At 35.8% G+C, this 17,240-nt stretch overlaps 1 protein-coding gene across 6 annotated transcripts in view; it reads right to left on the reverse strand.

The window, feature by feature from the left end:
• TSGA10 (testis specific 10) overlaps positions 1 to 17,240 on the reverse strand; it is a 151,475-nt gene that overhangs the window by 121,699 nt on the left and 12,536 nt on the right. For 4 of the 6 annotated variants that reach the window (XR_006606012.1, XM_045077803.1, XM_045077802.1 and 1 more), the window contains exons 2-3: positions 16,054 to 16,182; positions 5,749 to 5,964 (exon numbers count right to left, since the gene is read on the reverse strand). Coding sequence is in view for 3 of the 6 variants with exons in the window: in XM_045077802.1 (XP_044933737.1) it covers positions 5,749 to 5,964; positions 16,054 to 16,182 (345 nt within the window). In the remaining 3 variants the exon portion in view is untranslated. The remainder of the gene's footprint in view (positions 1 to 5,748; positions 5,965 to 16,053; positions 16,183 to 17,240) is intronic. The other 2 variants (XM_045077804.1, XM_045077801.1) reach the window with 1 other exon arrangement.

Consider the following 17,240-nt stretch of genomic DNA (forward strand, 5'->3'; position numbering starts at 1 on the left):
AAACAGCATGGAGGTTCCTCAAAATGTTGAAAATAGAACTGCCCTATGACCCAGCAATTGCACTACTGGGTATTTACCCTAAAGATACAAACATAGTGGTCCAAAGGGGCACATGCACCCAAATGTTTATAGCAGCAATGTCCACAATAGCCAACTATGGAAAGAACCTAGATGTCCATCAACAGATGAATGGATAAAGAACAGGTGGTATATATACACAATGGAATACTATGCAGCCATCAAAAGAAATGAAATCTTGCCATTTGCGACAACATGGATGGAACTAGAGCGTATCATGCTTAGTGAAATAAGTCAAGCAGAGAAAGACAACTATCATATGATCTCCCTGATATGAGGAAGTGGTGATGCAACATGGGGGCTTAAGTGGGTAGCAGAAGAATAAATGAAACAAGATGGGATTGGGAGGGAGACAAACCATAAGTGACTCTTAATCTCACAAAACAAACTGAGGGTTGCTGGGGGGAGGGGGTTTGGGTGAAGGGGGTGGGATTATGGACATTGGGGAGGGTATTTGCTTTGGTGAGTGCTGTGAAGTGTGTAAACCGGTGATTCACAGACCTGTACCCCTGGGTATAAAAATATATGTTTATAAAAAATAAAAAATTTAAAATAAATAAATTAATTAATTAATTAATTAATTTAAAAAAACAAAACTAAAATTTATATGGAATCAGAAGAAACCAAGAATTGCTAAGGAAATGTTGAAAAAGAAAAACAAAACTCCGGGCATCCTACTGCCTTATTTCAAGCTTTACTACAAAGCTGTGATCACCAAGACAGGATGGTACTGGCACAAAACAGACACATAGACCAGTGGAACAGAGTAGAGAGCCCAGGTATGGACCCCCAACTCTATAGTCAAATAATCTTCGACAAAGCAGGAAAAAATATCCAGTGGAAAAAAGACAGTCTCTTTAATAAATGGTGCTGGGAAAATTGGATAGCTATATGTAGAAGAATGAAACTCAACCATTCTTTTATACCTTACACAAAGATAAACTTGAAATGGATATAAAAGACCTCAATGTGAGGCAGGAATCCATCAGAATCCTAGAGGAGAACATAGTAACCTCTTCAATATCAGCCACAGCAACTTATTTCAAGATATGTCTCCAAAGGCAAAAGAAAAAAAAAGCAAAAATGAATTTTGGGGACTTTGCCAAGATCAGAAGCTTCTGCACAGCAAAGGAAAGAGTCAGCAAAACAAAGAGGCAACCCACAGAATGGGAGAAGATATTCGCAAAAACAGTACAGATAAAAGGCTGATATCCAGGATCTATAAAGAACTCCTCAAACTCAACACACACAAAACAGATAATCATGTCAAAAAATGGGCAGAAGACATGAACAGACATTTCTCCAATGAAGACATACAAATGGCTACCAGACACATGAAAAAATGTTCATCATCACTAGCCATCAGGGAGATTCGAATCAAAACCACATTGAGATACCACTTTACACCAGTTAGAATGGCCAAAAATAACAAGACAGTAAATAATGTGTGTTGGAGAGGATGTGGAGAAAGGGGAACCTTCTTACACTGTTGGTGGGAATGCAAGTTGGTGCAGCCACTTCGGAAAACAGTGTGGAGATTCCTTAAAAAATTAAAAATAGAGCTTCCCTATGACCCTGCAATTGCGCTACTGGGTATTTACCCCAAAGATACAGATGTCGTGAAAAGAAGGGCCATCTGTACCCCAATGTTCATAGCAGCAATGGCCACAATCACCAATCTGTGGAAAGAACCAAGATGCGCTTCAACAGACGAATGGATAAGGAAGATGTGGTCCATATACACTATGGAGTATTATGCCTCCATCAGAAAGGATGAATACCCAACTTTTGTAGCAACACAGACAGGGCTGGAAGAGATTATGCTAAGTGAAATAAGTCAAGCAGAGAGAGCCAATTATCATATGGTTTCACTTATTTGGGGAGCATAAGAAATAACATGGAGGACACGGGGAGATGGAGAAGAGAAGGCAGTTGGGGGGAATTGGAAGGGGAGATGAGTCATGAGAGACTATGGACTCTGAAAAACAATCTGAGGGTTTTGAAGGGGCAGAGGGTGAGATGTTCGGTGAGCCTGGTGGTGGGTATTATGGAGGGGACATATTGCATGGAACTCTGGGTGTAGTACATAAACAATGAATTCTGATACACTGAAAAGCAATTTAAAAAAATAAAGATTAGGGCGCCTGGGTGGCTCAGTGGGTTGAGCCGCTGCCTTCGGCTCGGGTCATGATCTCAGGGTCCTGGGATCGAGTCCCGCATCGGGCTCTCTGCTCGGCGGGGAGCCTGCTTCCTCCTCTCTGTCTCTCTGCCTGCCTCTCTGCCTACTTGTGATCTCTCTCTGTCAAATAAATAAATAAAATCTTTAAAAAAAAATAAAGATTATTATATTTAAGAGAGAGAGAGAGAGAGGAGATCAACGATATAAAAATCTGAAAGAACATTCCAGGCAGAAGATAAAATAAAAGCAAATGTCCTAAGGTAAAAGAATGTCAGCTAAATTCCAAGGAATAGTAAGGAGCTAGTGTGGCTGAAGTAGTGTGTGCATAGGGAAAAGTAGTTGGAAAGTACTACAGAGTAAAATAAAGCAGAAGGAAGAGGGGGGAATCAGCATGAGGAGTGGAAGGACTTAAATAGCCTTTATACTTTATCTTTCAATGGTAAACTTTGAAATATTTTTGATTGATGAAACACATACCAATGTAACAATGACAAGAGCTATTGAAGATCCAGTCCAAGAATAGCCCTTATGTTAATTAAAATATAAATTGTATGAAGAAACTAGTAATGGTAAAATTGCAATTCTGCTTATTTCAAAAACTTATGTTGAATCAGCTGAGAAACACTGTATTATTAAAATATGAATGATTAAAAAACTTCAAAATGAGAAGATAAAAGGAGGCATATAATTCTGGTGGTTTTAAAATACATTAATAAATTTTGATATTCCTTACTTTAAATGATGGAGCTTAATTCCCTTCCCCTTAAATGTGGCATATACTTAGTAATTCACTTCTAGTGACCAGGATATGATGGTTTGTAACTTTTGAGACAATCATAACAGGCATTGCAGATTCCTCCTTTCTGCCTCTCTTGGATGACTGGCTCAGGTTAAGTAAGCAGATATAAAACTATCAAACAACCTTAAGGGAGGTGCACCTGTCAAGGAACTGAAGCCTCCCGCCAAAAGCCAACAGTCATCTGAATATGTTATCTAAAAGCAAACCCTCCAGTACCCATCAAGCCATGACTACAGACTAGCAACCATTTGATTACAATTTCCTGAGAAATGGTAAACCAAAACTACCCAGCTAATAAGCTATAATTGATGAGAAACAAATGTTTGTCATCTGAGGCCACTAACATTTAGGAATAATTTGTTACACAGAAATAGAAAATAAAATAGTAAATATTCAATACATTTTAAAGTAATAAATGATGGAAGAAGTCGTTCTCTTGATCTTTAAAAATATGACTAAAAGTAAACTCTTGCAAATAAATACACTGAATATTATCTACCTCAATTCCAGATAAACTGACTTAACCTCAAACTCTACCTCTCTAGAGCATAAGCCCAAAGAGTACAGGAATACAAATATTCTTTCTCAACTCTCAAATCAGAAATTCTGTTTCAAGCTTCATCCCACAAATCAGACAAGGAATCTCTCCCCAGTAATTGGATACCTAAACTACATACCCAATGACATAAGAATGATGACAACATGCACTGGTGTTCATATCCCCAACACTGGCCATGTACTTTCTACTCCCCATTCTACCTGTAACATTCACTTACTGAGGTTGGTGACTTCATTTCAGTACATTCAAACAACCCATTTTATCCCCTCTTATTTACTATTCAATGTCTTTCCTGCATCAGCAATGCTATCTCTACTCAAGCTTTCCAATTCTCAGATATACCAAACATTCCACATCATATGTGAATGTCTATTTCCTGGAAATGCTCTTTTTGAAGCTAGGCAGAATTTCCATCTATGGGCTTAACATTTTCAGTTTTAGGTAGATCCTAGCTCTTTTATTTTAAATCTTTCCCATTCCTTAAATTCTCTTTTTGATAGCAGAGGATTCACCCTGACAGAGTACTCACTCTCTAGCACAGATTTTAAGAATCCTTTAAAATTGATGACTTCGAAACTGGGTACTCTCTTCAGGGGAATTTAGCTAGCTAGGCCTCCTAGACTGGGAAGCAATATAATTTTTAATTTGAGGAAGAAAACAAGAAAATAAAACATTAACCCAATATTCTTTAATTTGATAATCTTTATTATTTTTTAAAGATTTTATTTATTTATTTGTCAGAGAGAGAGAAAGAGGGCACAAGCAGGAGGAGTGGCATGCAGAGGGAGGAGTAGGCTCCCCTCCAAGGAAGAAGCCCAATGGGGACTCAATCACAGGGCCCTGGGATCAAAACCTGAGCTGAAGGCAGATGCTTAACCAACTGAGCCACCTAAGCATCTCGATAATTTTTATTATTAAGACTAAACTTAATTTGACACTAAATTGTTAATGAAGGATAACTATTCTTAAAAGAAACAGTATAAACGAAAAGAATTTATTGAAAAATGTTTAAAATATTCAAGCTACCTTTTAGTGTCCTTCAAATACTTTAGTAGCAATCATCTGCCTTCGGCTCAGGTCATGAAGCCAGGGTTCTGGGATCGAGTCCCATATCAGGCTTCTTGCTCAGCAGAGAGCCTGCTTCTCCCTCTGCATGTTACTCCCCCTGCTTGTACTCTCACTCTCTCTCTCTCACTCTCTCTCTCTGGCAGATAAATAAATAAAATCTTTTTTAAAAAATTCAATAGGTTCTGCCTGGGTGGCTCAGTGGGTTAAAACCTCTGCCTGCGGCTCAAGTCATGATCCCAGAGTCCTGGAATGGAGTCCCGCATTGGGCTCTCTGCTCAGCAGGGAACCTGCTTCCTCCTCTCTGCCTGCCTCTCTGCCTACTTGTGATCTGTCAGATAAATAAATAAAATCTTCGAGAGAAGAAAAAAAAATTCAAAAGCTTCATTCTGGCTTTGAAATACATTGTATCTTGCTTATAAACTGTTAGGCAAAAAAATTATAATTGTGAGAAGTTATAATTTCCAACATTTTTTACATTAAAATATTTTCCCCCTTCCCATATGTTCATCTGTTTTATTTCCTAAATTCCACATATAAGTGAAATAAGATATTTTGTTTTTCTGACTTAATTTGCTTAGTATAATACTCTCTAGTTCCATCCATGTTGTTGCAAATGTCAAGATTTCACCCTGTTTGATGGCTGAGCAATCATCCATCATATATATATATATATATGGCTCATACAGAACATTTCTATTGCCTGCCAGTTTTTATCATGACTACATATTACTTCGGAAATTTTTTGAGCAAAACTTTTTAAAAGAAATTAAACGTGCAATATAATTTAATCCCTAAATATTGAAATGTAATGTCAAATCTAAAAAACTGTCAAATGATATAAATGTGAACGTCACTCTTTCTATTGTATTCAATAACTGCATGATGTTTAGAGTAGAATTAAAATCCTTATCCTAGAGTAGAAATAAAATCCTAACTAGAATTACTGCATTGATCATTTCGCAATATACAGAAATACTGAATCATTATTTTGTACAACTTGAGCTAATGCAATACTATATATCAGTTAGAACTCAATAAAAAATCCTATTGTGGTAAATGTAATACCTTTGCTTCTTCAAGTTCTTTGTCAGCGGTATCCACCACAAAATTTTTCTCTTTTTTTAGTTGCTCTGCTAGTTGGTCAATTTTAATCAATTCTTTACAAAGATGCTCATTGTGGCTGGTTAAATCATCTACTTGACTGCTTACCACCTCCTTACTATCCAAGAGTTTCCTAACATATTCTTCCAAGCCATGATTTGTCTGTTTGAGATCTTCAATCTGTTATAATTAGAAAGAAAATAAACATATTAAAATATTTCCTTTATTTCCCTCTGAGGAGAACAAGCAGGCGACTGGAATCAGGAAAAGAGGTTTGCGTCCCTAGAAGGAGACCTACCTATATATATATTTTTCACTTTCTGAATTTTGTACCATGTGAATGTAATACCTATCTGAAAAAACATATTTAATGAAAATTCAAAGGTTTATAGCTACATCTTCCAAAACAATTTACAATTAATAAACTTAATTACTATTTCTTTTTAGCCAAAACTATTAGAAAAATAGCCAAATATTTATATCTACACAAAAGAAACCAATCTTGAAATTACTTAATTTTAATACCAATTAGATGTTCTTCAGAATTAAATTTCTAATTTTTGTTGCCAAAATATGTTAACTCAAAAAAAAGTTCTTTTGAACATATCAATAACTTACTTGACTAAGCTAAATACCAAATCAATCAAGTATTTGCTGACTAATGTGGAGGACCACAGCTTTCCTTCCCAGCCCACTATCAAAACATCAACGGATGAAGAAAAGGGCCTTTTCTATCACGGAGGTATCCAAATGCCTTTAAAGGAAAAAAAATATATTAGACCCATTGAAAATGACTATATGTCAGGACATATGGTGAATTATTTAAATAAAGTTTCCTTTTTTGCCCTGGCCTCAAGATATTTTAAAGCCTACCTGCAACCCACCTCTAGAACCCACAGAACCTGTGTGCAATGATCTCTTGTCTGCTATTCTTGTCCCGTGCTTTCGTTAAGTTTATTTTCCCGTATTCTTATTACCTAAGTTATTTTTATTTCTTGTATCTTTTTTAAAACTATAGGATATAGGATAAACACACATAAACTTCAATTTATCTATCCATATGTCTTTTTATCTTTGTTCATGGCTTCTACAGTGCTATATTTCTGAGCAATAAGGACACACTGAAAATGTTTGCTAACTTTCCACTGCACCAGGAGAGGTTAAACGCTTTTCCTCTCTGTGCCACCATAAAGCTCTTACACAATTTAATCTTGGTATCTGATAACATATATTATTGTTTACTTCCTTGTCCCTTCCACTAAATTCTAAGCAACTTTAAAGGGATTATCTCTAACTTCAGTATTAACACACCTCTAACTTCTATATCATTTCCTATCTACCTAACATATAATCTCAAATTTTTAAAATGAAATAAAACTAATAAATTATAAATTAAAAACCCAGTCTCCTCACCTCTAGCATCAAGCCATACACTTTTACTAAATTCCAAGATACAACTATTTTAGAAGAGGCAGTTTCAAGTGGTAGAAAGGATGTAGGCTTTGGAATTAGGCAGACCAGTTCAAGTCCTATTGTAGTTCTTCAATCAGTTACTTAATCCTGACAATTTACCATATTTTCTTGATCCTAAGAGATTCATCTGACTTTAGGAAAAATAAATGGAAGCCTCTGGACTTTCATCTGCTAAATGGAGAGAATACCTACAATTTTCAGGATTGTAGTCAAGTATAACAAGTATAAAAGTTCAAATAAAATTTCTGGAAGATGACAGTACTCAAAAAGTAGCTTTAGAAAAAAACCTTTTTATTTTGAAATAACAAAGGAGTCACAGGAAGTTACAAAGTATACAAAAGGATTTCTTTGGCCCTCAACCCACTTTTCCCAATAGTTCCATCTTAAATAATTATAATGCAGTATCAAACTCAGAGATTTGACATTGGTACAATGCGATCCCATGTAGAGTCAGCATCTCGGTAAGATATACAATTATTCCATTATCACAAAGATTGCACTCCTGTTACCCCTTTCAGTCACATCTTCTCCCCTCCCCATCCTTAACTCTTAGCAGCCACTAATCTCTATAATTTTGTCTTTTCAGGAATGTTATATAAGTAAAATCGTGATAAAGATCATAGTATGTGATCTTTTGACACTGTCTTTTTCACTGAGCACAATGTCGTTGAGATCTATCCAAGTTACATGAATGCATTGTTCAATCTTTTTTGTTGCTAATATTCCATGGTATGGATTAACAGTTTGTTTAGTCATTACTAATTAAGGGAAATTGTAGTTATTTCCAGTCTTTATGACAAATAAAGCAGCTATGAACAATCACATACAGGCATTTGAGTGGACATAAGTTTTCATTTCTCTGACATACCTAGGAGTGCAATTGCTGGGCTGTAAGATAAATATATCTTTAGTTTATAAAGAACAAACTATTTTCCAGAGTGGTTGTACCATTTCCCATTCCTACCAGGAATGTATGAGTGATCTCTCATCCTTGCCAGCACTGGGTATTGTCACTATTTTCAATCCTAACTGTTCTTATAGGCATGCATTGTTGTTTCATCTTGGTCTAAATCTGCATTTCCCCATCCTCTTTAGAAAGGATGAACTTCTTTTTATGTGCTTATCAACATATATCCTTCTATGAAATATCTCTTCACATCTTTTGCTCATTTTCTAATCGGATTGATCCTTTTTAGTGCTGATTTTAAGAATTCTTCATGTATCTTACATATGAGTCTTCTGGAAGAAATATGATTTGTAGCTTGTCTTGTCATCCTGTTAGATGGATTTTTCAAAGCAAAAGATTTAAATTTTGATGAAGTCCAAATTATCAATTTTTCTTTTATCAGTCATGCTTTTGGTGTCATACTGAAGAACTATTCACCAAGCCCAAGGTCCTGAAGATTTTCTATATTATCCTAAAAAGTTTCCAGTTTTATGTTTTACATTTAAATTTATGATCCATTTGGAATTAATTTTTTGTGTTAAAGTGTGAGTTTAGGTCTAGATTCATTTTCAACTGTTTTAGCACCGTTTGTTGAAAAGACTATCTTTCCTGCATTAAACTGCATTTGCACTTCTGTCAAAAGCCTTTTGGTTTTACTTGTGTAAGGGTATTTCTGGATTCTCTCTTCTGTATCATTGATCTGTCTATCTCTTTGGTGATACCAGTCTTAACTACTGTAGTTATATAATAAGCTTTGAAACAAAAGAGAATGACTCTTTCCACTTTATTATCCTTTTCAAAATTGTTTTTGTTGGGGTTTTGATGAGAACTGTATTAAATGTATACTGATTTGGAGAGAACTGACATCTTTACTATGTTGAGGCTTCCAATCCATAAACATGATGTCGCTCCATTTGTTTAGACCTTCTTTGGTTTTTCATTAGCATGTTGTGGTTTTCAGATTAGAAGTTCATACTTCAAATATCTAAGGATTCAATTTTCTATTTGAGTAATTGTAAATGATATTGCATTTTCTGATTTCCACATGTGAATTGCTAATATAAAGAAAATGAACATGTATTGTGACCTTGATGAACTCATTTGCTAGTTCTAGTTTTGTACTGCAGATTTCATGAAATTTTCTAGGTAGAGGATCATGTCATCTACCATTAGGGACGACAGTTTTATTTCTTCATCTCCAGTTTGTATGCCTTTCAACCTTTCAACCTACATGTACAGTTATATTTGAAGTGAATTTCTTACAGATAGCGTTAAGGCTAGATTAGGTTTTTAATCCAGTCTACTAGTTTCTGTCTTTTAATTGTTATACTTAGACTGTTATATTAATATTCAAGAGTCAACTATACTTCAATTTAAAAAAACATTCAAGTGTGACTTCTTTTTGGTCATTTGTGGGTTTTTTTGCTTTTTTTTGCTTTTGTTTGTTTTTTCTGCCTTCCTGGGGGTTACTTGAACTTTTTAAAAAATTCCATTCTGAATTACTTATAGTGTTTTTGAGAAATCTCTTTGCACAGCTTTTTAGTGGTTGCTCAAAGCGTAATTTATTTGTAACTTAGCACAGCATTTTACCAGTTCAAGTGTAGAAAACTTACTTACCTTTATACCCCTTATATCCCTTACCCTCTTCTACTAATAAAATAATTATCTTAGATATTTCATCTACATCCATTGAGAATTACATTTGACAAACACAATTTAGAAAACAAAAAAGGAAACTGTATTGCATTTGGCCATACATTTCTTTGTCTTTCTTTTCTATTCTTTCAAGATTCTCTTATCACTTCCTTTCTAGTTAGAGAAATTCCTTTAGCTATTCTTGTAGGATAGTTCTGCTGGCAACCAATTATCTATCTTAGTTTTCTTTATCTGAGAATGCCTTGATTTTCCATTAATTTCTGAAGGATACTTTCACTGAATACAGAATACTGTTTAAAATGTTTCACCTCTTTTCTTTTGATGGCTGCATAGTATTCCATTGTGTATATATACCACATCTTCTTGATCCATTCATCTGTTGATGGACATCTAGGTTCTTTCCATAGTTTGGCTATTGTGGACATTGCTGCTATAAACATTCGGGTGCACGTGCCCCTTTGGATCACTACGTTTGTATGGATGGAACTAGAGCGTATCATGTTTAGCGAAATAAGTCAAGCAGAGAAAGACAACTATCATATGATCTCCCTGATATGAGGAAGTGGTGATGCAACATGGGGGCTTAAGTGGGTAGGAGAAGAATAAATGAAACAAGATGGGATTGGGAGGGAGACAAACCATAAGTGACTCTTGATCTCACAAAACAAACTGAGGGTTGCTGGGGGGAGGGGGTTTGGGAGAAGGGGGTGGGATTATGGACATTGGGGAGGGTATGTGCTTTGGCGAGTGCTGTGAAGTGTGTAAACCTAGTGATTCACAGACCTGTACCCCTGGGGATAAAAATATATGTTTATAAAAAATAAAAAATTATAATAAAAAAAATGTTTCACCTCTTTTCAACCTCCATGTTTTCAGATCTGCTTCTGCTGTTATTTGAATTGGTGCTCACCTATAAGTAATGAACTGTTATTTTCAGGATTACTTTTTTTTGTCTTTAGTTCTCACAAGTTTGAATACAAGGTGTCTCGGCATGGGTTTCTTTGAGAGATTCCTGGTAAGTGTTCACTTACCTTCTTTAATCCATATTAAATCTTTTGCCAAATTTGGAGAATATTTAGCCTTCCCACTTTATTTTCAGCTTCCTACTTTATTTTCTTCTGCTTATGGCCTATTACACATCACCTGTTGGTTTTGTTTTCATTCTGTCTGTTCCGTGTCCTAATTTTGTTTCTGAAATTTCAGTCCAGCTATTATTTTAGAATATACTGTATGCCAGGCAGTATTCCATTCCATTAATGCTCTGAATATTTTTTCAGTCTGATTCTCTCTTAACTTTCTTTCTGGGACTCCAGTGATCTAAATATTAGACCATTTGTTATAGTCCCACCTGTCCTGAGCCTCTCTTCACTTTTTCAATCCATTTTCTCCCTGTTCAAATTAGGTTATTTCCATTTTCTATTTTCATGTTCACCAACTCATTCCTATCTCCTTTCCATCCTGTTGTTTGAGAGCACTGAGTTTTTCATTTCAGTTACTGTATTTTTTAAAATTTTCATTGTGGTAAAACATACATAAAACTTACCATTTTAACCACTAAGTGTGTGAATTGGTGGCAGTAAGTACATCCACAATCCACAATATGTTGGAACCATCCCACATCCATTTCCAGAATTTTTTTTTAATTATCCCAAAATCTGTACCCACTAAACAATAACTCTCTATGAATTTGCCTATTCTAGGTACTTCATATAAGTGGAATCACATACTTGTCCCTCTGTGCATGGCTTATTTCATTTAGCATAATGTTTTCAAGTCTCACCCATGTTGCAATATTGCATCACAATTTCAGTCTTTTTAAAGGCTGAATAATATTCCATTGTATGTACTCACCACATCTTGTTATGCATCTATTGACAGACAGCTAGGTTGCTTCCACCTTTTGGCCATTGAAAATCATGCTACTATGAATGTCAGTGTACAAGTATCTGAATTCCTATTTTCAATCTTTTGGGGCTATATCTAGGAGTGGAATAGCTGGATCATGTGGTAATTCTATATTTAACTTTTAAAGGAACTGCTAAACTTCTTCCACCACTGCTGCACCATTTTATATTACCACTAACAATGCACAAGGGCTTCAGCTGTTCCACAACATCACCTGCACTTGTTATTTTGTTTTGATAAGAGCAATCCTAAAAGGTATGAAGTGATACCACATTGTGGTTTTGATTTGCATTTTTTCAATGGATCATGATGTTGACCATCTCTTCATGTGCTTACTTGCCATTTGGAAAAACGTCTATTCAAGTCCTTTGCCCACTTTTGAATTGGGTTGTTTTAGTTTTTGATTATTGAGTTGTAAAAGTTCTTTATATATTCTTGATATTTACCCCTTATCAGCTATATGATTTAGAAATATTTTCTCCTGTGCATTTTTAATAGACTTTATTTTTTTTAAGTTTTTTTTAATTATTTGAGAGAGAGAGACACACACACACACACACGCAGGGGGAGGGGAAGGGAGAAGCAGACTCCAGTCTGAGCAGGGAGCCAGATGTGTGGCTTGATCCCAGGTCCCCAGGATCATGACCTGAGCTGAAGGCAGATGCTTAACTGCATGAGCCATCAAGGTGCCCTTACACATTTTTCTTCTGGAGTAGTTTTAGGCTTACAGAAAAGTTAATCAGGAAATACAGAGTTCCCACATACTCCTTCTCCCCATGGGACACAGTTTCCCATCTTATTTATGAATATTGACACATTAAATAAAGTCCAGAGTTTATATTAGGGTTTACTCTTTGCATTGTAGATTCTACAGCTTTTGACAAATGCTTAGTGACATGTATCTACCACCATTGTATCATACAGAATAGCTTCACTTCCCTAAAAAATCTTGTGCTCCACTCACCCTTCCCACCCTTTCTTCCTTCAAATTCCTGGCAGTCAGTGATCTTTCTAATGTCTCTATGTTTTATCTTTTCCAGAAGGTCAAATAGTTGGAATCATGGAGTATGTAACCTTTTTGGTTAGCTTTTTCTCACCTAGCAATTTGCTTTCAAGTTTCCTTCATGTCTTTTTGTGACTTGATAGTTCATTTCTTTTTATCAATGAATAATATTCTATTGTACAGATATACCACAATTTTTTAATCTATTTACCTACTGAAGAACATCTTGGTTGCTTCCAAAACTTTCACTTGGTTCTTCTTTATATCTTTTATTTCTTGGATGAGATTTTCTAGCTTTGTGCTTGTTTCAAACATGGTCAGAACTGCTTGGAGCATGTATATGATAATGGATCTAAAATCCTTGTGAGATAGTCTCTAATTCACCTCTGTGTTGGCATCTTCTGGTTGTCTTTTCTCATTAAGGTTGAGATATTCCTGATTTTTGAGATAAGAAGTGATTTTTTTCATTGAGATCTGCTCTTGTGTTTTTAGTAGGCTTCTTCTCACACTTCTGTGACTTTAGTTCCAGCTAATAAATGGGGATGCTACCTCTTATTGCCAGGTGAAGGAAGTCCAATTTCTCTACTGTGCCTCTATTGATACCTGGGGAGGACTGGTGTTCTTGTTACTATTAGGCAGGGATGGGAGTTCAGGGTCCCCACCAGAACTCTGCTGATACCACCACAGTAAGGAAGAATACAGGTACCTTGTTATTATTCTCATGTGTCCTCCACCAACTCTGTGGGTAGGTGGACTTGTTACTGCTAGAAAAAAGTAAAAATCCTGAATCTGCCTGTGGTCCCCTCTGAAACCACGTCAACAAAAAGGAAAGGGGAAACCTGTTACTCTCAGTGAGGGTGGATATCCAGGCTCCTGATGTGGTCTTTGCTGACACTAGGTGGTTGTGGGGGATACTTACTACCTAGTAGACAATATAGTCTTGGCTCCGCAGCATACCTTTTTGATATCACCTTGGTGGGATGTGGGGGCTTGGAGAGTGAGCCATGAGGTATGGCTGGGACTCCTTGTCACAGCTTGACAAGGATGGAAGTCTAGGCTCTTTACTCGGATTTTTCCAGCAGGAATGAGGCTACGGTTTTTTTTCATGGTGTTTGAACAGGTAGTTATTGCCCCCAAACGGTCTTCATTAGAAACAGACCCATAAATACAGAGAACAAAATGATGGTTGCTAGAGGGGAGGAAGATGAGAAAGTGGGTGAAGGGGCGTGAGAGGTATAGGCTTCCAGTTATGGGATGAGTAAGTCATAAGGATGAAAGGTAAAATGTAGGGAATTTAGTCAATACTATTATAATAGCACTGTATGGTGACAGATGGCAACTACACTTGTGGTGAGCAGAGCATGAAGTATAGAGTTGTCAAATCACTATGCTATATATCTGAAACTAATGTAATACTATGTGTCAACTATACTTTAATTAAAAAATAATTAGTAGAGCAAAAAGAGGAACTTCACCAGGGAATAGCCCAGAAGATAACACTTTAAGCAAGGGATCCAAATAAAGATCATTAGTAATGGGACAAATTGAAATTTTGTGCTATTTGATAGGAGGCAATGAAAAGAACCCACCATCACTTCTGTGGTATTCCTGTCTGTATTCATTTTGTATCTTAAGCCAACAATTATGTCACAGTTGGTATCAGGGATCTGAAGTGGCTTAATTTGGTAATTTTGGTTTAAGGTCTCTCACTAGGTCAAAAGGAGTCAGTCAGGGTGACTGTCACTATAGGAGGGTTTAAGTGGGGCTACAGAATCCCCTTCCAAACTCACCCAACATACTTGGTAGACCTCAGTTTCTCACTGGCTATTGGCTGTTTCAGTTCCTTTCCAGGTGGGCCTATCTACAGAGCTGCTCACAACATGGAAACTTGCTTCCTCTAGAGCAAGTGATCCAAGAGATCACTTTATAACTTAAATACTTCTGCTCTATGCTCTTGGGCACAAAGATAAATTCTGGTACCATGTGCAAGGAGACTGTATTAGAGTGGGAATAAAGGAGATGGGCCAATTTGAAGGCTGGTTTCCACACAGCCAAAGGTTCATAACATAAAGATGATCATAACAAACCCAAATCAATAACCATTCTATAAAATAATTGGCCTGTATTCTTCAAAGTGTTGTGGTCATGAAAATCAAGGAAGAATGTTTCTGAATGAAGAAGATAAAGGGCCACAATAGCTAATTGCAATGTGTAATGCTGGATCTCTTTGTTATTGCTGACATTATGGGACAACTGGAAAACACTTGAATGGGGTCAGAGGATTAGCTGGCAGTAATGTATTCAAGTTCATTTCCTGATTTTTACTAGGTTGTATTGTGATCTTGTAGTAGAGAGTTCTTATTTATAGGAAAGACCCACTCAAACGTTAGGGATATCAGGACATCAGGCCTGCAACTTACTCTCAAATGGTTTGGGATTGTGGTGGGGGATATTCTTTGTTCTGTAATTGCAACTTTTAGAGAAGTTTGAGATTGTTTCCAGATTAAATATATATATAAACTATAAAGACCCAGGACAGAAAAAAAAGTGGTCTACATTGCTAGACTGCCCCCTTCCTAGTTCTTTTTTGTCTGCATCCATTCTAGATGCCAGTTTTTCTAGCAATGAGATACATGGAGCAAAAGGAAAACCCAGAAATTCATTAACATGTCAATTATTGTATGCTGAGGTCCCTAGCCAGTCTTCCTGCTCCTGCCCACCTTTCAGAATGTCCTTATGTTTGTTTTATAACAAAATGTTCAGCATTTTTAGTTGTACTAAGTAGGACAAATAGGGTAAAGTAAGTCTACTCCATCTTCCTAAAAGAGGAAGTTTCTTTTAATAGCCTTCATTAGTAGGGTTACCACAGATCAGGCACCAGGAAAACAAATATCAAGCCTGGAACTGGGTTCCAGAGAACTGGGTTCAAATCCTAGCTAACTTGGGAGTCCAGACAAATGCTGCCTAGCTCTGTCACTTATTAGTCAAATATAATTCTATAGCTTCTTGGAATTTTAGCTTCCATGTCTGTAAAATGGAAATCACAGCACTATTTCACAAGGTTGGAATTAAATAAGATTATGTACATAAAAGCACTGGACACAACACTTCCACATAGTTTGCACTCATATATATCTGAATCTTCATGTATCAAAATGATTAGGATATAAATGGAACGATTTTAGACCCATAAAATTCTAAGGAGCACTGAATTAGTATTTATTCTCTATCTTCGTGTTTCAAAATTGGCCCTCATCTCAAATTAATTCAGGGAAATAAATGTAACCTGTAATTTCAGTGCAGAGATGAATTTATCTTGATTTCTCACTTCTTGTTCTAGCTGCAGAGTATTCTGGTATTTTTCAGCTTCAGAAACTGGAGCCCCTAGACCAAAATCATGTTCTTTGGTGGTAACCTAGTGGAAAAAAATGGGAATGATACAGAGGCATTCAGTTTAAAATAGTTTTGTAATTTTTCACAACTGTCAACGATACTTGGAAATTAACAATATTCTTAGATAACTATTTTTAACTCTGTCTTACCAGCTAAGAGGATTTTCATCAAACTTTACTTTCTTAAAATCCCATGTTATGAAACTTTTTCTGTTTTCCAAATATAAAACTACAATATTCAACATGCTTTTCAAAAAAACAAAACAAAACAAAAAAAAACAACATATCCCATCCTATCCCATTTGTAACCACCGTTCTAAGGAAATATGGGTCATCAGGAAATAATGATAATACTTCTAAGCCTGTGTTGACCAATATAATAGCTACTAGCTACCTATTTATTGCTGCCTTTGTATATTAACAAAAAGGTTTGCTACCCATACCACAAAGGGCTAACGTTCCTAATACAGAAATAACTCGTATAAATAAAAAAGGAGATGAAATACCCTAATAGAAAAAGTGGCAAAGAATATGGATATTTCATAGAAATGGCATTTTAAACAGATTTAAAGATATTCAATCTCACAAATTAAAACAACACTGAGATACCATTTTTTAACCTCACACTGGCAAAGATCAGGAAGTTGGATATATAATTTAACATTCTTATACATCACTGATGGCAGCATAAATTGATACAATATTTCTGGAGAACAGCTGTGCAAAATCTAGCAACATTACAAATGTACAAAGCTCCTGTACAAATAATTCCAATTTTAGGAAATTTTCCTAAATACATATTTGCACATGTGCAAAATAATATCATTAAAATATTTTTCACTTTAGAGTACTATATGTACTACCCCATACTGTGCTTTTTTAATATAACAATGTATTTCAGAAATTATATCATTTAGGGAAATAATTTGTTCTTTCCCTGAATCAAGGCTGCCTGCTGTTATGTTAAGGAAGAGAGAATTTGCTATAAGAATCCTAGATCTCTCCTGGCAACACAGATGCTATTCTACAAAAACTAGCATTTGGGAAATTATAGGATCAGGATGCCCCAGTCATTGACTTT

The sequence above is a fragment of the Mustela putorius genome, unplaced genomic scaffold (assembly GCF_011764305.1).
Source record: "Mustela putorius furo isolate JIRA1106 unplaced genomic scaffold, ASM1176430v1.1 tig00000224_pilon_pilon_pilon, whole genome shotgun sequence".
NCBI classification, from domain to species: Eukaryota; Metazoa; Chordata; class Mammalia; order Carnivora; family Mustelidae; genus Mustela; species Mustela putorius.